At 37.4% G+C, this 22,001-nt stretch overlaps 1 protein-coding gene and 1 pseudogene across 1 annotated transcript in view; one reads left to right on the forward strand and one right to left on the reverse strand.

The window, feature by feature from the left end:
• LOC149390519 (uncharacterized) overlaps window positions 1-7,642 on the forward strand; it is a 41,061-nt gene extending 33,419 nt beyond the window's left edge. The window contains exon 3 of the mRNA XM_089619791.1: window positions 7,523-7,642. Within this exon, the coding sequence (XP_089475917.1) occupies window positions 7,523-7,642 (120 nt within the window). The remainder of the gene's footprint in view (window positions 1-7,522) is intronic.
• Window positions 7,639-22,001, reverse strand: part of LOC149390520 (uncharacterized) — a 30,518-nt pseudogene continuing 16,155 nt past the window's right edge.

Consider the following 22,001-nt stretch of genomic DNA (forward strand, 5'->3'; position numbering starts at 1 on the left):
ACGACGGCCACGCTGGCGGCCGTCCTGAGCCCGGCACTCGTCCGGGGCCGGCACTCGCCGTGGCCGGCTCTCCACGGCCGGCTCTCCAAGGCCGGCCCTCCTCGGCCGGCGCTCCAAGACCGGCCCTCCTCGGCCGGCGCTCCAAGGCCGGCCCTCCACGGCCGGCCCTCCACGGCCGGCGCTCCAAGGCCGGCCCTCCACGGCCGGCGCTCCAAGGCCGGCCCTCCACGGCCGGCGCTCCAAGGCCGGCCCTCCTCGGCCGGCGCTCCAAGGCCGGCCCTCCACGGCCGGCGCTCCAAGGCCGGCCCTCCTCAGCCGGCGCTCCAAGACCGGCCCTCCTCGGCCGGCGCTCCAAGGCCGGCCCTCCACGGCCGGCGCTCCAAGGCCGGCCCTCGGCCAAGGGGTTCCTCAAACACCTCTTGGCCGCCTATAAATATGAGGGTCTCTCCCTCGACCCAGGTAATCCGAATTTGAGTGCTGAAACGCTGTCGAACTCGTACCTCGCTCGTTTCTCTCAAGTCTCGACCTCTAAACACTAAACCCTCTACAAACCACCTCAATCCTACTAATGTTGAGCGTCGGAGAGGTAAACAGAGGCAACCCCTCTGTTTCCCCTTTGTAGTTCACACCTCTCTGTTCACGTTTCAGGTGCTTGGACGAGATAGAGATCATCTACAGCTAAGGGACGGCTTGGGATACCAAGCCCGACACGCTCGAGTCGAGACGAGACCACTTGGTCCGGCCTTGGGTCTAACCGTCTGCGACTCCTAAATCGTTGTCCGAAAAACTGCGACAACAAGAACTAAATATAAAACAAAAATGAATATGTTGCAGACAAAGATGAGAAATGCAACGAAAATGAATTAATGAGAGAAAATTGAATAATGAAAATTGAGAATAATATTCAATCAATCGACTAGAATGCAAAAAATTCAGTGTGCAAAGCGCCAAATATGAAATTAGAATTGGATCCCCTTTTCAACCTTACATCTATGTATATACTAAATAAATAATCAGCGAATTTAGTGATAACGGTCTATCTTGCATTAATAACTGATCATGCTACTTTCATCAACTGCCGTCCTTACTTCGAGCTTTTATTTAAGTCAAATACTTTTGCCCTATTATCGCGAATAAATCACACACACAGGTGACGTATCGTTCAAGTAATATAGATATGAAGTAACTAGTGTCGAACTCACAAGGACTAACGATTTTAAGAATTTACTAGAACTTGTAGCGAATTTATTCCAAGGAAAAGTGATGAGGTTTTGAAACGATGAAAAAAAACGCAAAGAATTAAAAACGTGTTTTCAATAAAGGGAAAGTAGGGGTCACGATTTCACCAAAACTAATTAGGTCGAGGGTTTCGGGTTCGAATAACAAAAATCTACTTCTATGGATTCTAATATCGCTCTATCAAAATTATTCACCAGCCTCTCTCAAGTATTCTAGCAAACCTATGCAATTGACGGATTGTTATCTTCTTGGCCTCTAATCCTCTTAAAACAGCTATATGTAATACGGCAAGACTTCAAACGATTACATAAATTGTCTAGATTTTCTAATAACTTAGGATCAACTGTGAAGACATGAACAAAAACACGATTATTCACTTTCTCTCGAGTAGCTAAACAATCCTATATAACAATTCTAATGGTGATGAATCACTAGCAAACGTCAAACACAATTCATATCAAGCAATCCATAATAATGACACAAACTAGCATCATTTTACCCATAGAACCCCTCAACTATCATCAATTCCAACTACATCGCAACTCCATAAGAAACCTAGCTTCTAAAAGAGTTCATGATTATCGCTAAACATAACTGAATGATTGAAAGCAATAAAATCAACAATGAAAGGGAAAACCAACTCATATTAAATAAATAACAATGTTCAGCAATATTCAAAATCAACAAAAGAAATAAAAGAAGAAAAGAAAGGAAGAACAAATTGATTTGAGTTCAAGAGACTCATCGGAGGCGTCAATTCCAACGAAGAACAATTGTTCTCTCTTCAAAAGCTCTCCAAAGTAGCCAAACAATAAAATAAAAACTAGAATAAAAGCTCAGGAGTGTTTTTTAGGTTACAAGAGTAGTATATATAGGCTTAGGGGTGATTTTCGGAGCAATATGGGCCTTTGGATGGGATCCAAAAGCTAACAAATCGTCAAAAACGGGTAGTTAACAATCCTGATCTTGAGGTCAGCGCATTGCAAAGTAAGGGAGCGCGCCGCGCTGGACATTGGTAGAGGCGCGTTGGATAACGTGTCTGGCCGCGCTTTGTGGCTGGTTTTCAACGCGGCACGTTGAAAATTGGCGCGCTACGCTGATGATGTTGACTAGCATTTGAATTTCACATAAATCTTTGTTTTAGCTCCGTTTTGACCCTCGTTTTCTTCTACATGACTCCCATGATATCCCGAATCTCAATTAAGCACCTAAAACCTGAAATTCACTCTGAAAAAAAAAAACCTCAAATACACTTAAGAACTCGCTAAATTCATGTTCGGAAATTATAGATTTGTACGTGTAGAATGCACTCATCACTTATCCTTTAAACTTACATGGGCTCTGCCTCACCCGTTACTAAGTAGCTAAGGACAAAGTCCTACACTAATATCCAGTCACCTATAAGCTTCCTTTTTTTCTACATCTTTAGCTAGACATGCAAGCTATTGAAATGGTGGAATTTGATTTTAATTTATTTGCCAAAATTTTATCTTTAAATTCTCAGTATCTCCCTTTATTCTAATCGTCCACTGTCTTTCCTTTTTCAATTCTACTCTCTTCTAGTTTCGGGGTGTCCTTAGGATAGTCGTACATATTTCAGTGTACGCTTTAGATACGAGCTACAAGGTTGCGATCTCTCATAATTTCGTCCCATCTTTTAAACTTATAACTTTTGAAAAAAAAATATCTCATTTGGCCCAAGAAAGTATTCCATTTGGACTTCGGCACGGGAAACTTCTCCTAAATACCTCTCGAGGCGATAAGACTCCCTTACCTATCTTTATCTTTTCACTTTGAGATTTAAATTACATTCAAGTACAATATGTGACATACATACTTCCATACATATACATATGGTCATACAATAATGCTAAAGAATTAACATCACATAGCTTAAAAAATAACTCACTATAACAAACAAACTACTATAAATAAGCATGCCATCAAGTGAAAAAGCACATACTCAAATATATATATATATATATATATATATATATATATATATATATATATATAATGCTGGAAACAAACCATATCATAGATTACACACTCATCAAATCTAAAAGAACTATATCATAGCATATCGATCAAAACATAATATTCCAAAACATAATATATCAATCAGCTATATACTAATAACACGATACCATCAAACAAACCAATTATGAATAAGAAACTTATCATATATTATTTAAAATTAACATGTGTTACAGTGAGATTGTTCTCCCCCCAACGTTGAAAATTTATAATTTTTTACCATTAGAAGAATCAGACACGCTTATCGGCTCGAAACCTAATCAGGATAAATTATTATTAAGCTTTTACTAATTACACTTGTTATTTATAAAACTTCAGAACATTCACTTAGTTTCTGAAAATTTTCATAAACGTGAGTTGTACATGGAATTACGAAAATAACCCTATCCGAGAAACATATGAAAACTTTAGAAAATTTTATGTAAAAAAAATTATGTATAAGTAAATAATAAATTGAGCTATATTTGCTGAAGTAACACGGTAAAAAATAAAAAGCTTTAACTATTTCATAAAATAAGTATACATAAAACGGTCAATTAAAACTTCTAAAAAATAATATTGAAAAATAGCCAGGATAGACTAACTTTTATTTTTAAAGCTCATTATTTTCTATTCTTATAGATTTCAAAAACATTTAAAGAAAATAGACTTCATTCACAAGCACAAATATAAATTACTCTATAAATAATTTATTTTAGAATCTAGCGCTTATAATTTGGAGAAACGTACATCACAAAATTTTTCCGCCATGACAAATTATTTAAGAAAAATAATATAATAAGAATTTAATTGAATATTAAAAACACTAAAACATAGGGAAAATGTTCTGCTTGTAGAAAAATTCGAATTTCTAGACAAAGATCAGATCTGCAAGGTCTTCTTGAAATAATAATTTTGCTCAAAATATTTATGAAATATAATAAAAAGTTGATAAAAATTCTGTAAAATTATCACGAATAATATATTGAATTAAAATTTGAGATCAAATAGAGATACGCAAATACTCAGAAAAAAAGTCAGAATTTCAAAACATCGACTTAGTTTGTAAAAATCATTAAGGTCTCGATAAGAATGATATAATTTTGAACAACAAACTAAAAGGAGGTGAAATGGTATTTTTAAATAGTTGAGTAACATAAGAGAGACTATTATGTCGTATTTATACGGAGAGGAAGCACTAATTTTCATAATAAAAATCAATATACAATTTATTTTATATTTTTATTTCTAATTATAAATTAAAATGAGATAAAATATATTACCGAAACTATAACAACTAGCAAAATAGATACCCAAAATTAAAATTATAACCAAATTATTCAAACAATTAAATAAATAGCCCAATGTATGCCCATACCTTTGTTTTAGCTACTTTCTTAATTTTTTAGATAGCTTGGCTAGAATTTTATCGTAGAGGGTTTAAATAGGTTATATGCCTATCTCTCCTTTATTCTATTTGAATTAGGATTTAAAAAATTAGAATCCTATTAGAATTTTGAACTATTAAAAAATAGCATAATCAGACATAAATATAAAAATTTAGAAGATATAATTTGGAGATTTACTAAATATCCAATTTTTAAAAAATTTATGTAAATAGCTATTACGGTGGTATGGTATTGTTTGGACATTTGGAGTCTGATGATTTATTTACAATTTGGCTATTTAGTTCAAATTTACTAAACGTTGACTGCATGAAAAAATTGAGTTTTTATTTGGCTATATATCTAAAGATATTATTAATTTATAAATTAAGTTTTTGACATAAATCTAAATAAATCATAGCTTATCAATGTCATGAATTTACCATTCCTAGTAAATTATCAAAAGCTAATTCGTTTTACTAAAATTTTGTACATAAAGTCTTAAGGAGCAAAAAAACAAACATATTTTATGCATAAACATGAATAATAAAATAAGAAATTTCACTATAATTATGAAATTTTCAAAATATCTTAATGACTATTTTTGGATTTTTACAACCCTTATACTCTTCCCATCTCAAAAGTCAAGAGAGATCCAAATAGTCCATGAACCTTAATCTTGGACAGATCTCGCACTTTCTTAATTGTTGTCACTTTCATATCAAATCTTCTAGGAAGAGACTTCAAGATTTTTCTGAAACCTTCTCTTTAAACATCTTTTCACCCAAAGCAAAAGATTCATTGGCAATGTCTAGAAGACGTTAGATTTATACTCTTCATTAAGCATCTTCAAAGTCTTGAACTTGACATGCGCAGTTTAGACATTCTTTTGTGGGCAACAACAAAGATATCCCATGCCTCAATAACGCTAGAGTAGATACTGATAAGCATGATAACATTATTGTCAACACCATTGTAAATATTATTAGAGCACGAGAGTTACCGAGAGCAACCTCATCTTATGCATCATCCCAATCTTTCTCAGGATTTACATAAATAACAAATCCTTCTTCATAAAAAACAGTGTGAGGAGACCAGCCATTAAGAATAGCTTTCCAACTCGTCATGTAAACAGACTTGAGAAATGCACACCTACGAGCTTTGTAGCAAGCATAGTTTGTCCCATCGAGTACTTGTGGATGATTAACAGATTCGCCTTCCTTGGGAGTGTCCTTCATAAACAAAAACGATTAAGCACACAAGGAACCCTGTAGATCTGGGTGTCCACTCTGATACCAATTGAAATTCTGTTTGGACAGAGACAAGATTGCACACATAATTTTTTTGCAATGAGTGAGACAATCTGTTTTGAAGCAATGGACAATATAAAGGAGAGTGTAAGGATATTAACACAAATAATTACTAACCCAGCTCGGTCCAACGTCATTTACTCTAGGGGTAGTTTGCCCAATGAAAAGAAAATTCAGTATATGAAAAATAATCGATAGTACACAACTGTCTTATATGAATTATCCCCACTTCAAGACCATTTTCCTATTACTATACCCCGTGAATTTCAACGCAGGCTCTACCTGAATTTGAGCTCCTGTCATTTCCACTTAAACACTCCCCAAGTGTTTGTTTCTTTCCATTACAATCAACGTGAATAAAAATCACGAAATACAAAACCCAAAACCTCTATCACTCACAGATCTGAATAACACAATAGAGTTTCCAAGCACACACACTGTTTCTCAAGCCGCCAATCTTTTACTAAGAACCCGGGATGTATGAATGTATGCATGAAGATACAACCAAGCGCAGATTGTTTCTTTTATAGTGGTCAATACCTTTAGAAGTCGAATTAGGCTTTCAGATATACTCATTAACGCGTAGAGAATAAACATAGAAGGTCTTACACTGACAATCTTGGTAAAATTGGAAACTTTCCAAAAATACCGATTACGCGAGATCCTTTAGATAGCGGATAAGATGTCTTAACATAATACGGAGCATGTTACAAAATATCTTGCCAAAACATATTTGACGATAAAAATAAGCTGACAATACATGTAATGACAACAATAATGATTAGCGATGACCCTAGCCTCCATGGCCCCCGCCACATCCAGGGTATTGTTGTGGTATGTGTCAAGGTGGAGAAGTCCTTTCAATTAGGGGTGTGGGTCGGGATCACGAAGGCAAATTCCTAGCGACTATGATTGATCTTTTCAGACGATGATTTTCACCACAAGAAATATGACATTTAACTACGAAACTATCAACGACGATTAAGTCGTTGCTAATATGTCGTCGCTAATCATACTTTTAGCGACGATAAAATCGTCGCTAACATACTATGAAAATTTGGTGGTAAAAATTCCAAAGTTTGGTGGCAAAGACATTTAGCGACGGTTGTTTCGTCGCTTATTATTTTTTATCGTCGCTAAGTTCGCGGGAAACTATTTAGTGACGATAATATCGTCGCTGATTGGTTTCATAATCATCAGCGACGGTAATATCGTCTCTAATGGTTTTCGAATTTTGACGAATTTTGAGAGGGAAAAATCCCTCCAATAATATTAAATCGAAAAGAATTAGCGACGATATTGTCGTCGCTAAATGATTATGAAACCAATTAGCGACGATATGTTCGTCACTAATTATTTTCGAATTTTGACGATAGTTAAAGAGGGAATAAACCCTCCAATTGTATTAAATAAAAAAGAATTAGCGACGATATTGTCGTCGCTAAATAATTATGAAACCAATTAGCGACGAGAATATCGTCGCTAAATGTTTGGTAAAAGGTGAGTTCATTTAGCGACGATATTTAAACATTTAGCGACGATTCTGTCGTCGCTAAATGTCTTTAAACCCAGATCGCAGATTCCCCATTTCATTTCACGAGCTGCGCCCTAATCATCTCTGATTCTCTCCCTCCCTCCCTCTCTGTCGCCGTCCTCCACCGTGTGTCGCCGTCCTCCTCCCTCTCCGGTTAGTCTCTCACCTCACTTCTATCTCTCTCTCCTTCGATCCACAGATTCCCCGCGCCGATCGACGCCGTTCCGCCGCCGACGCCGTTCCCCGCCGACACCGTCCCGCCGTTCCCCGCCCGCCGACGCCCTTCCCCGCCCGCCTGTACACAGACGGTATATATATATATATTATTAGGTATAAATATTTAAATATTTAAATTAGTTATATATATTTATATTAGGTATAAATATTTAAATTAGGTATAAGTATTTATGTAAATTAGAGATATAATTATTTATATATATATATATATATAATTTAGGATTAGAAATATAAATATTAGAGATATAAATATTTACATGTATAAATATAAGTATATGTAAATATATGTAACTTAGGATTAGAGATTAATTATGAAATATAATTTTGTTAAGATTCGTAATTAAAATTGATTAGGTAAAATTATGTAAAAATGAATAAAAATTGAAATTGTAATTAATTTTGTTAAAGTTGGTTATGGATTATGTATTTTAGTAAACGAACCACTGAGGTTCGATTTATTGTTAGTTTTAGGATGTTTCTATGTAGGTTTTAAAGTTATAGGCTTGATGCCGGGTTGTTAAGTTTATAGGGGAGGTTCTACCGAAATTTCGGTAGGATCATGAAATTATAAAATAAAATCTGAAAACTACTAAATTTTTAAATGTTGAATCTTTAGGTAAAATGAGTTATCCAAATAGGAATTGGATAATCGAGGACCAACGTCTAAGCATTGAGTTTGCGGCTGGCATGAAAGAGTTCATGGCAATGGCCCGACAACACGTAAACATCGAAGGACGAGTTAAGTGTCCATGCAAGAGGTGTAACAACGTGTTGATGCAAAAAATTCCTGATATAGAGAATCATCTCTTTATCAGAGGATTTAAAAGGAATTACACGAGGTGGATCTTTCACGGGGAGGAAGAAGATGACGTAATGCAGTATCAGACGGATCACAGAAGATGAGGTAGGATGTTTGATGTTGTACACGATATCTTAGATCGCAACGACGTAGACGGTGACGATGACAGTATTAACCCGAATGCAGAATACCAGAGTGGACAGTTGATGACCTTTTCAGCGACCAGAACACAGAATTATGGCCGGGTTGTACGGAGTATTCGTCACTCTCCTTTGTTGTCACGTTGATGCATTTGAAAGTGATGAACAAGTGGACAAATAAGTCGTTTGATCAGCTTCTACAAGTACTGAAAAAGTCTCATCCGATCGGCAACACGATTCCAGAGTCACACTATGAAGCAAAGGCAAAATTGCGTCGATTTGGTATGGGTTACGAGTCGATTCACGTCTGCAAACACGATTGCGCATTGTTTGGGAAGGACAACGCCAATCTAGACGAGTGTCCAGTTTGTAATGAGAGCCGGTGGTTGAAGAAAGTGTTGTCAATGGTGCCCACAAGAAGAGTTGTAGTCTTTATATTGTGCATTTGATGTAATAAAGTCTCATGAAGAATCTTGCTTGTAATTTCTTATTCATTAATAAAAAGTTGAAACGTTCATTCATTCCTCCTTGTCTGTTTGAAGTTTTATGATAAAACACTAGTCTTTAGTCCATAAACAAACTAAACAACTTACGAAGAGACAAATGTAGATTTGCATGAACAAACTCTTCGTAGTTTGCTTAAAACGATATATTTGCAATCTAAGGGTCAAAGGACTATTGACCTCAGTATGATTGTTAGAGGAATCTATGATGTCTGGTTATGAGGCATTGAGAGTTGGAGACTCTATAGTTCTTCTAGGTATCTTCCGAAGGTACTGAATTGACCAGTGCACTTCTAGAGACAAGATAAGAACAAACCATTTAACCTCTTATGTCTCGAAGTCACTACGTATGAATTGCATCGTGCTTACCTTAATCCTGAAATGAGACATGTCATTTCACACCTTACGTATTCTCATTTGAGAAAGTCAGAGTTTGGACTCACTATGTGATTCCGAACAAGGCCTATTGGTAAAATACTAAGTTGTGAGAATGTCATGAGTAACTTTGTGAAGTTCTCATAGATATGGAATTCATGTACAAGATTGCTGAAATGCAATGTATATCACATCATGCTTTGTTACTTGGAATGTGAATAAATGAACTGGCCAGTGTCCAAATTGAGTCTTGACTCCTTTGGATGAAACAATGTGACTTGTTAGCTCCTCGTCAATACATTGTTTCTAACTTATTCACAAGCTACAAAGGAGTTGAGGAAATAACAGCTAGAAGGGTAAAATGGTAATTTTGTAAATCCCGACTAGCTGATGATATTCATGAAGGGTAAACATAGATAATATTCAGTGGATCCGCTCATCATAATTTGGTTGAATTATTGAGTAGAAAATAAATTCATTTGAACCGAGAGATTTTCAGTGTCAACTCTTTAGTGGAGTCAGTTGACATTAAGCTAAACTTGGAAAAGGTTTGTGAACTTTTGAGACCAAGTGTTTAGCTCAAGTTTTGTTCATTTGGATCCATGAGGTCACTGTCACGAATCACATCGAGTAGGAATAGTTAAACTAGAAGCTAAGTAAAAAAAAAACGAGACAAGTTTTACGAAAATTGTCAAAAGGGTATTTTTGTCATTTTGGACATATGATGAAATGAATGTCAATAAATTTTTTGACAAGGTCATTTGATGACTTAATGTCACTCGGCCAAATTATATTAATTGGGCCTTGTGATAGTTTCATTTCATAAGAATTTTATTGAAAATTCTGAATGGGCTTTTCTCATGTTGTCATTAACAAATGAAGAAGCTTCTAGAAGCTCCTTCTAGAATGAAATAGGCGCCCAACATACCCAAAGAAAGAGAGAATATTTTGTGCATGAATGTATGAAGATACTTGCCAAAAGAAAAAGAGGAAACAAATTTCCTCAAAGAGGCAAGAGGAAATTCGGCCACATGGGTCAAGGGAGAAGCAAATAAAAGAGGAAACAAATCCAAAGACTTGCTTGGCAAATCTTGGCCGTGTGACTCTATGAAGGAAAAGGGAAATTGGCTCATGAATATGTGATATTCTATAGAAGAGGAAACTACCTTATTGAAGGTGAGACCTTTCCTATAAATAGGAGCCTCATTCCATACATTTGATTCATCCAAAGTTTTAGAGATTGAGAGCTTCTCTCTCTAAACTTGGCCGCCCCTCCCCTCTCTCTCTCTATTCAATTTCGTTTTATTGTTTTGGCACCTAGGTCCTCATTTGACCTACAGTTTAGCTCTTCGACTTCAAGACTCGTTCTTAAGTCGTAGTGTTTAAAAGTGCCCACACACTAATTCCTTTTATCTTGAGTGATTTAGTGATAGAAACTTTCGTGGTTGCTCGAGTTAACGAGGAAAGGAAGAGAGACGTGCTGCGAGGGAGACGAACGTTGCAACCTTTCCCAAAAGCTTCTCAACGTTCAAGCTTCTAAAAAGGTTAGTAATCTTTTATGCTCATATTAGCTTTTATTTACATGTGCTTGCTCTTTGTCTAGGTTAGTAAAAACTGTTTTACTTGAAAGAGAAAATTTTTAAAATTTCGCCGCTTAACGAAGCGTTAAACTTTTTCTTAAACCCTAGATCGATTCCAACAAATGGTATCAGAGCTATGGTCAAAGATATGCATGTACATGTATTTAAAATTATGAGCTTGAAAATCGTTTTCGAAAGTTTTCTAATTTTGTGACAAGTTAGAATTGTTTTCTTAGATTTTTTTTTTAATTTATTGCTCTTGCCTTTAAATTAAAAATCATGTTGTTTTTCTATGAGTTTGGGATGTTATTAAAACACATTAGAATCAGTTCTAAAAGTTTTTAATTTTTTATATTGAAAATCGTGTTTTAAAAGTTTGAGAAAATTTCGAGTAAATTTTGTGACTAGTTTTCTTGTCTTTCTAGTTTCTTATTTTTACTTGAATCGTTTTATGCTTGTTGTTTTTTCTTTTATATCATGTTATTACCTTGCTAATAAAACACAAATAAAAGCATTAACAACTTCATAAAACGTTCCGTTACACTCGATTCTTTTCGCACCTAAAAAGACCGAACTTTAATTATTTCTTTTTCTTCGAGATGGAGTAAAACCCGTAGTAAAAGTGGCATAACTCTCTACTCAGAAATCTAAATTTAATGATTCTTAAATCAAATTAAAGGTCTGTCTGTCCTCGTTTTAATGCCACCGGTTTTGGGTCAAAAGGACATCAGATCCGCCAGTTATGACGATTTTACTCCGAGGTGCGCGGCTGTTCCGAAAGTCCAGCTTTTAGAATTCCGGATTTTCAGACCCACTACCATGAGTTATAGAACTCTAATGAGAAAAATTTCTTGAGCAAAAATGTTTTTCATAAGATTATAAACATGATGTGAAAGATTAAAATGTTTTGATTTTTGAAAGTTTAATTGAAATTGAATTTTTACAAAACTAGTTTGAATTTTGAAAAACCGTTTTCACTTTCAAACTTGAAAATATTTTGTCATCCAAATTAAATAAGTTTTCAAAATGTTTTCAAAACTATATCTATATCACATATGTTCAAAATCTATATGCTCTTGAAAATTTGAGTGGGTGGTCTCTTCGTAGACAAACCGAAAATAAAAAGATGTGTAATCTCAAACTTTCAAGTGTTCGAGTGAGTTGAAGTTCAAACTTCCCTCATGCACTTTCCCGAATAGAAAATAGGAAAAGATCCGAGTATGTACCTTGTGCCTTTATGCACTAACACTGCTCTGAACATGAAAATCTAGGATTCTTTTCTAGTTGTCCGCTCTATCGCGCTATAACTAGGAAAACCGTTTTCGAACTTATAAGAGTCGATGTACCAACTCCAAAAACTGAGTGGGAGGGTTATACTTGTTGTTTGTAACCCACGATCCCCAACACTAATGAAAAGTGCAATTGTCGCCAGACTAAGAGTCACCCTCGTGGCCCTCTCTTAAATGAGAGTACTCAAGGGCGCTTTGCACTGATCATTGCTCAATGAGCTAAGTCCAAGAGTGAGACAATGAGACAAGACCTCCCCTCGGCGGATTTTTTTTCAAAGTCAATCTTTTGGACTAAGTGGTTGGTTACACACTTAGACTCAATCCCTAGTAATCCTTCCTCGAGGCCCTGCGAAAGGATGTGAGTGATCAAACCAATTTAAAAGGTGGCTGGTCAAAATTGGTATATTGACACCTTGGCTAAGCATTAATGATGTGTCATTTACTTATAAATGGAGATTTTTTGCGGCCTTCCCTCGAAGGAGTAAATTATTGTTTGGTTTATAACACCTTTGGATTTTATCAAGTCTTAAACAAACTTAAATCCTAAACCAAAAGACAAATCATAAACTTGTTTCAACTTTTATAGGCAAAATGTCTCCCAACTCTCTCTCTTTCATCCTTTCCTCGAACAAAATCGAAACCAAAAACTACGTTAATTGGAAACGTAACCTCGACATAATACCTACCTTTAACAAGCACAAATGGGTACTCACCACCCCGTGTCGCAAAATGTCTCCCAACTCTCTCTCTTTCATCCTTTCCTCGAACAAAATCGAAACCAAAAACTACGTTAATTGGAAACGTAACCTCGACATAATACCTACCTTTAACAAGCACAAATGGGTACTCACCACCCCGTGTCCTCCTCTGACGAATGATGATTCAACTCAAGAGGACAAAGACGCCTTGGCAGCCTGGCTCTGCTCCGATGAGATTGTGAGGTGCTATATCTTAGCATCAATGAACAATGTGTTGCAACAACAACATCGTGACATCGAGAATGCCGCCGACATGCTCAAAAATCTCCTTGAGATGTTTGGAGGGCAAAGGCTTTAAGCAAGGCAACAAGCAATCCGACAGTTTATGAACTGTCATATGCAGGCTAGGACTCCTGTTGGAGACTTTATGATACTGATCATTAGTTTTCTGAATAAAATGGAAATCCTAGGATCTGAGATTGATGGGAAGAATGTCATAGATATGATCTTAGAAACTCTCCCCGCATCTCTTGATACCTCCAAGATGAACTACTCCATAAACAAGCTAGAGTACACTGTTACCAAGCTCATGAAGGAACTTCACACTGCTGTAGGTCTCACTAAGAGAAAGAGGAATCAAGGAGAGGCACATGCTACTGAGCAAAAAGCCTTCGCCTCTGGAACTAAGAAGAGACCTCACAGGGCCGATAAAAAGAACTGTCCTGCCTATCTCAAAGCAAAGGAACATAGTATTATACTAGTTACCGAAGCATGCTTAGTAGCTGGTAATGTATCAATGTGGATTCTTGACTCCGCTGCTACTAACCATATTTGTTGTTCCTTGAATGGTTTAAAGAAAACCAAAAGCTTAGAGGAAGGCGAGTTCTGTTTCAAATGGGGTGATGGGAGCCTGGTGTCTGCGAAGGCTGTGGGATCCGTGACGCTGTCTTTTGAAGACCGCACTTTAAACTTGAATAATGTTTATTTTGTTCCTACCTTTGGGAAGAACTTAATATCCGTTGCTCATCTTCTTGAGCAAGATTATTGTTTAAAGTTCATTAAGAATGGAATTCGTATTTCGTTTCCTGATAATTCTTTTGCCACTGATGCATGTATGAAGAGTGCTCTTTTCTACATCTATCCCACTCAACCTTCTCTTTTAGACACCGAAATAAATAACGATCTAGTTAGGGAGCCATAGAGGATCAAACTTTCTGAATCCTTCGATCTAACAAAATCAACACACCTATGGCACTTAAGACTTCGTCACATCAGTCTAGATAGGATTAAGAGACTTGTCAGGGACGGTCCACTCCAAGCCTCTGCAATAGGTTCACTACCTACTTGTGAATCATGCATAGAAGGAAAAATGACCAAGCAACCTTTCTCCGATAAGGGTCGAAGAGACACTGAGTTGCTGGAAATAATACATTCCGATGTATGTGGTCCACTCGGCCAACAGGCACGTGGGGGAAATGAATACTTCGTTACCTTCACCGATGATTACTCGCGATATGGTTTTGTCTATTTGCTCAAACACAAATCCGAGACCTTTAACGTATTTAAGGTCTTTAGGGCTTTAGTGGAAAAGAAAACTGGCAAAGTGATCAAAACACTTCAATCTGATCGAGGTGGTGAGTATATGTCTGGAGAGTTCGATGACTTTCTAAAAGAAGAAGGAATCGGTTCTCAGCTTACGGCACCTGGCACACCTCAACAAAACGGAGTGATACGATGCTCGTTGCGTTTATACTTTTTCCATTCGTCTTTGCTTAAACCATGAAAGTCTTCATTGAAGTCTTGAACTCTTGTATTTGGAATTGGCTCGTTGACATGTCTTGGTTTAGACCCTGCCCTTATCATATCACAGAGTGTCAGAGAGAAGAAACCGAACTCTTATGGAGATGGTTAGATCAATGATGAGTTACTCATCACTCTCTCTTTCCTTTTGGGGATATGCCCTCGAAAAAGCCGCTTATATTCTGAACCAAGTTCCGTCCAAAACGGTTCCTGGTACTCCTTGTGAACGATGGACTGGCCGTAAGTAAATCTGGGTCACATCCGAATTTGGGGTTGCCCTGCACACGTGCTAAGGCAAAAGACTAGCAAGTTGGCTAGTAGGTCAGAATTGTGCTTGTTTGTGGGATATCCAAAGGAAACCAAGGGTTTCATCTTCTATAGTCCCGAGGACGATAAGACTTTCGTTAGCACGAATGCTCGTTTCCTTGAGGAGGACTTTATTAAAGACGTGAAACCTAGAAGCAAAATTGTGCTTGAAGAAAAGTTGGTGGGAAGCTTCTACCTCATCTGTAAGAACTGTTCTTACCCCAACTGAAACACAACCTAACTCATCAGAATCTCGTCAAGTAGTACTTCGACGTAGTGGGAGGGCTACTCAAAAGCCTGACAGGTACATGTCCTATGGAGACTCTCTCATAGCCGTCTCTGACATGGATGATCCTGTTTCCTATAGCCAAGCGATGGCTTGTTCTGAATCATACCTTTGGCTTGACGCCATGAAAGTTGAGATGCACTCAATGTACGTCAACAAAGTCTGGAAACTTGTAGACCTTCCTGAAGGGATTAAACCCGTAGGGTGTAAGTGGATATACAAGAAGAAAAAGGGGTCCTGATGGGAACGTCGAGACGTTCAAAGCACGACTTATGGCGAAGGGTTATACCCAACAAGAAGGGATTGACTATGAAGAAACCTTCTCGCCAGTCGCGATGCTTAAATCCATCCGCATACTCCTATCCATAGCTGCAACTCTCGACTATGAGATCTGGCAAATGGATGTCAAGACAGCCTTCCTGAATGGCAATCTTGACGAGCGCATTTACATGGCTCAACCAGACGGTTTCGTGGAAGAAGGTCAAGAGACCAAGGTTTGTGAGTTGCTTAAGTCCATTTATGGATTAAAGAAAGCATCTAGGTCATGGAATATTAGATTCGATGAAACTGTGAAGAGCTTCGGCTTTGAACAGTCAATAGATGAGCCTTGTGTTTACAAGTTAATACACAAAGGCAAAGTTGTGTTTCTGGTACTATATGTCGATGATATATTATTCATTGGTAATGACATGGGTAAGTTATCTGAGGTTAAGGTCTGGCAGGCAAAGCAATTCGATATGAAGGATCTAGGAGAAGCCGCGTACATTCTGGGGATCCAAATCTTTCGAGATAGGAAAAACCGGACACTGTCGCTCTCTCAAGCATCTTATATTGATAAGGTAATGGATCGCTTCTCGATGCAAGACTCCAAGAAGTGCCAAACACCCTTTAGGCATGGAGTTTCACTCTCTAAGGACCAGTCTCCCAAGACTGCACAAGAGATTGAAGATCTGAGGAAGATTCCTTACGCCTTTGCCATAGGAAGCCTCATGTATGCTATGCTTTGCACTAGACCTGAAATCTGTTTCGCCGTTGGCGTAGTTAGTCGTTTCCAATCCAACCCTGGACCCGAGCACTGGATTGCTGTTAAGCATGTTCTTAAGTATCTTCGAAGAACTAGGAACTTGATACTTACATACTCAGGTATTGACCTGACTATGACGGGATATACCTGTTGGAATCGATCTAGGGTTTAGGAAAAAGATTAAACGCTTCGGGAAGCGGCGGAATTTTAAAAAAATTCTTTTACAAGTAAAACAGTTTTTACTAACCTAGACAAGTGCAAGTACATGTAATTAAAAACCAATATGAGCTAGAAGTTTACTAACCTTTCTTGAAGCTTGAACTTTGAAGAAGCTTGTGGAAAGTTTGCAACGCTCGTCTCCCCTCGCAGCACGTCTCTCTTTCTTTCCTCGGCACCTCGAGCAACCACGAAAGTTTCTATCACTAAATCACTCGAGAGAAAAGGAATTAGTGAGTGGGCACTTTTAAACACTACGACTTAAGAACGAGTCTTGAAGTCGCAGAGCTAAACTCTAGGTCAAATGAGGACCTAGGTGCCAAAACAAAATCGAAAATAAACTAGAGAGAGAGAGAGGAGTTCTGCCAAAGTTCTAGAGAGAGAGTCTCTCAAATCTCTTAAACTTGGATGAATGAAATGTGAGGAATGAGGCTCCTATTTATAGGAGGAGGATTACCTTCAAAAGGTAGTTTCCTCTTTTCCTATTGCCTTGCACGTCCAACATGCCTCATGAAGGCTTAGGATTTGTTTCCTCATTTGATTTCCTCTTAGTTGGCCGAAAATGCACTTTCCTTCTTAAGGAAATTTGTTTCCTCTTTTTCTTTTGGCAAGTATCTTCATACATCAATGCACAAAATAAACTCTCTTTCCCACTATGGCATGAACGAAATTCAGCCTTATTTTCCTTGGGTTGGACGAAATTTGAGCTTCTAGAAGGAGCTTCTAGATGTTTCTTCATTTGTTCATGACAACATAAGAAAAGCCCATTAAGAATTTTCAAGTAAAATTCTATGAAATGAAATTAATCCTCAAGGCCCAATAAACTATTAATGGCTGAGTGTTTTAAGTTTCATTTGTCATCAAATGACCTTGTCAAAAAAATTTATTGACATTCATTTCGTCCTATGTCCAAAAGGACAAAAATACCCTTTTGACAATTTTCGTAAAACTGTCTCGTTCTTGTTTTGACTTAGCTTTCAGTTTAACTATTCCTACTCGATGTGATTCGTGACAGTGACCTCATGGACCCAAATGAACAAAGCTTGAGCTAAACACTTGGACTCAAAAGTTCACAAACCTTTTCCAAGTTTAGCTTAATGCCAACTGACTCCACTAAAGAGTTGACACTGAAAATCTCTCGGTTCAAATGAATTTATTTTCTACTCAAGAATTCAACCTAATTATGATGAGCGGATCCACTGAATATTATCTATGTTTACCCTTCATGAATGTCATCAGCTAGTCGGGATTTACTAAATTACCATTTTACCCTTCTAGCTGTTATTTCCTCAACTCCTTTGTCGCTTGTGAATAAGTTAGAAACAATGTATTGACGAGGAGCTAACAAGTCACATTGTTTCATCCAAAAGAGTCAGGACTCAATTTGGACACTGGCCAATTCATTTATTCACACTCCAAGGAACAAAGCATGAGGTGACATACATTGCATTTCAGCAATCTTGTACATGAATTCCATATCTATGAGAACTTCACAAAGTTACTCATGACATACTCACAACTTAGTATTTCACCAATAGGCCCTGTTCGGAATGACATAGTGAGTCCAAACTCTGACTTTCTCAAATGAGAATACTAAGGTGTGAAATGGCATGTCTCATTTCAGGATTAAGGTAAGCATGATGCAATTCATACATAGTGACTTCGAGACATAAGAGGTTAAATGGTTTGTTCTTATATTGTCTCTAGAAGTGCACTGGTCAATTCAGTACCTTCGGAAGATACCTAGAAGAACTATAGAGTCCCCAACTCTCAATGCCTCATAACCAGACATCATAGATTCTTCTAACAATCATACTGAGGTCAATAGTCCTTTGACCCTAAGATTGCGAATATATCGTTTTAAGCAAACTACGAAGAGTTTGTTCATGCAAATCTACATTTGTCTCTTCGTAAGTTGTTAAGTTTGTTTATGGACTAAAAGACTAAGGTTTTATCATAAAGCTTCAAACAAAGAAAGAATGAACGTTTCAACTTTATTAATGAATAGATAGGCAATTACAAGCAAGAGTCTTCGTAAGACTATATGACATCAAATGTACATAAATAGACACTACTACTCTTCTTGTGGGCACCATTGACAACAATACCGACTCCAATTTTCAAGCGGACAAGGATTCCGAGAAATCCACTTCGGGATCTGTGTTCATCCTTAATGGTGGAGCTGTCGTGTGGAGGAGTATTAAGCAATCTTGCATTGCTGAATCCACAATGGAAGCGGAATATGTGGCTGCTTGTGAAGCATCCAAAGAGGCTGTATGGCTTAAAAAATTCCTTAAGTATTTGGAAGTTGTTCCAAACGTCGACGAGCCCATGACCCTTTATTATGATAATAGTGGGGCTGTCGCTAACTCAAAGGAACCTCGAAGCCATAAACGCTCTAAGTATATTGAGAGGAAATACCATTTGATTCGAGAGATCGTGCAACGCGGAGACGTAGAAGTGAAGAAGATCTCAACGGTGGACAACCTGGCAGATCCATTCACCAAGGCCCTAGCGAACAAGGTCGTCGACCGACATCGAGAGGGATTAGGCATGAAGGACTACACATATGTTCTTTGAGTCAAGTGGGAGTTTGTTGTCAATGGTGCCCACGAGAAGAATTGTAGTCTTTATATTGTGCATTTGATGTAATAAAGTCTCATGAAGACTCTTGCTTGTAATTTCTTATTCATTAATAAAAAGTTGAAACGTTCATTCATTCCTCCTTGTCTGTTTGAAGCTTTATGATAAAACACTAGTCTTTAGTCCATAAACAAACTAAACAACTTACGAAGAGACAAATGTAGATTTGCATGAACAAACTCTTCGTAGGATCGTGAAATTATAAAATAAAATCTGAAAACTACTAAATTTTTAAATGTTGAATCTTTAGGTAAAATGAGTTATCCAAATAGGAATTGGATAATCGAGGACCAACGTCTAAGCGTTGAGTTTGCGGCTGGCATGAAAGAGTTCATGGCAATGGCCCGACAACACGTAAACATCGAAGGACGAGTTAAGTGTCCATGCAAGAGGTGTAACAACGTGTTGATGCAAAAAATTCCTGATATAGAGAATCATCTCTTTATCAGAGGATTTAAAAGGAATTACACGAGGTGGATCTTTCACGGGGAGGAAGAAGATGACGTAATGCAGTATCAGACGGATCACAGAAGATGAGGTAGGATGTTTGATGCTGTACCCGATATCTTAGATCGCAACGACGTAGACGGTGACGATGACAGTATTAACCCGAATGCAGAATACCAGAGTGGACAGTTGATGACCTTTTCAGCGACCAGAACACAGAATTATGGCCGGGTTGTACGGAGTATTCATCACTCTCCTTTGTTGTCACGTTGATGCATTTGAAAGTAATGAACAAGTGGACAAATAAGTCGTTTGATCAGCTTCTACAAGTACTGAAAAAGTCTCATCCGATCGGCAACACGATTCCAGAGTCACACTATGAAGCAAAGGCGAAATTGCATCGATTTGGTATGGGTTACGAGTCGATTCACGTCTGCAAACACGATTGCGCGTTGTTTGGGAAGGACAACGCCAATCGAGACGAGTGTCCAGTTTGTAATGAGAGCCGGTGGCTGAAGAAACTGTTGTCAATGTTGCCCACAAGAAGAGTTGTAGTCTTTATATTGTGCATTTGATGTAATAAAGTCTCATGAAGAATCTTGCTTGTAATTTCTTATTCATTAATAAAAAGTTGAAACGTTCATTCATTCCTCCTTGTCTGTTTGAAGCTTTATGATAAAACACTAGTCTTTAGTCCATAAACAAACTTAACAACTTACGAAGAGACAAATGTAGATTTGCATGAACAAACTCTTCGTAGTTTGCTTAACACGATATATTTGCAATCTAAGGGTCAAAGGACTATTGACCTCAGTATGATTGTTAGAAGAATCTATGATGTCTGGTTATGAGGCATTGAGAGTTGGAGACTCTATAGTTCTTCTAGGTATCTTCCGAAGGTACTGAATTGACCAGTGCACTTCTAGAGACAAGATAAGAACAAACCATTTAACCTCTTATGTCTCGAAGTCACTACGTATGAATTGCATCGTGCTTACCTTAATCCTGAAATGAGACATGTCATTTCACACCTTACGTATTCTCATTTGAGAAAGTCAGAGTTTGGACTCACTATGTGATTCCGAACAAGGCCTATTGTTGAAATACTAAGTTGTGAGAATGTCATGAGTAACTTTGTGAAGTTCTCATAGATATGGAATTCATGTACAAGATTGCTGAAATGCAATGTATATCACCTCATGCTTTGTTACTTGGAATGTGAATAAATGAACTAGCCAGTGTCCAAATTGAGTCTTGACTCCTTTGGATGAAACAATGTGACTTGTTAGCTCATCGTCAATACATTGTTTCTAACTTATTCACAAGCTACAAAGGAGTTGAGGAAATAACAGCTAGAAGGGTAAAATGGTAATTTTGTAAATCCCGACTAGCTGATGATATTCATGAAGGGTAAACATAGATAATATTCAGTGGATCCGCTCATCATAATTTGGTTGAATTATTGAGTAGAAAATAAATTCATTCGAACCGAGAGATTTTCAGTGTCAACTCTTTAGTGGAGTCAGTTGACATTAAGCTAAACTTGGAAAAGGTTTGTGAACTTTTGAGTCCAAGTGTTTAGCTCAAGCTTTGTTCATTTGGATCCATGAGGTCACTGTCACGAATCACATCGAGTAGGAATAGTTAAATTAGAAGCTAAGTCAAAACAAAAACGAGACAAGTTTTACGAAAATTGTCAAAAGGGTATTTTTGTCATTTTGGACATATGATGAAATGAATGTCAATAAATTTTTTGACAAGGTCATTTGATGACTTAATGTCACTCGGCCAAATTAGATTAATTGGGCCTTGTGGATTAGTTTCATTTCATAAGAATTTTATTGAAAATTCTTAATGGGTTTTTCTCATGTTGTCATGAACAAATGAAGAAGCTTCTAGAAGCTCCTTCTAGAATGAAATAGGCGCCCAACATACCCAAAGAAAGAGAGAATATTTTGTGCATGAATGTATGAAGATACTTGCCAAAAGAAAAAGAGGAAACAAATTTCCTCAAAGAGGCAAGAGGAAATTCGGCCACATGGGTCAAGGGAGAAGCAAATAAAAGAGGAAACAAATCCAAGGACTTGCTTGGCAAATCTTGGCCGTGTGACTCTATGAAGGAAAAGGGAAATTGGCTCATGAATATGTGATTCTATAGAAGAGGAAACTACCTT

The sequence above is a fragment of the Urtica dioica genome, chromosome 7 (assembly GCF_054948205.1).
Source record: "Urtica dioica subsp. dioica isolate 48M chromosome 7, U.dioica_male_clone48M_v1_H2, whole genome shotgun sequence".
Classification (NCBI taxonomy): Eukaryota; Viridiplantae; Streptophyta; class Magnoliopsida; order Rosales; family Urticaceae; genus Urtica; species Urtica dioica.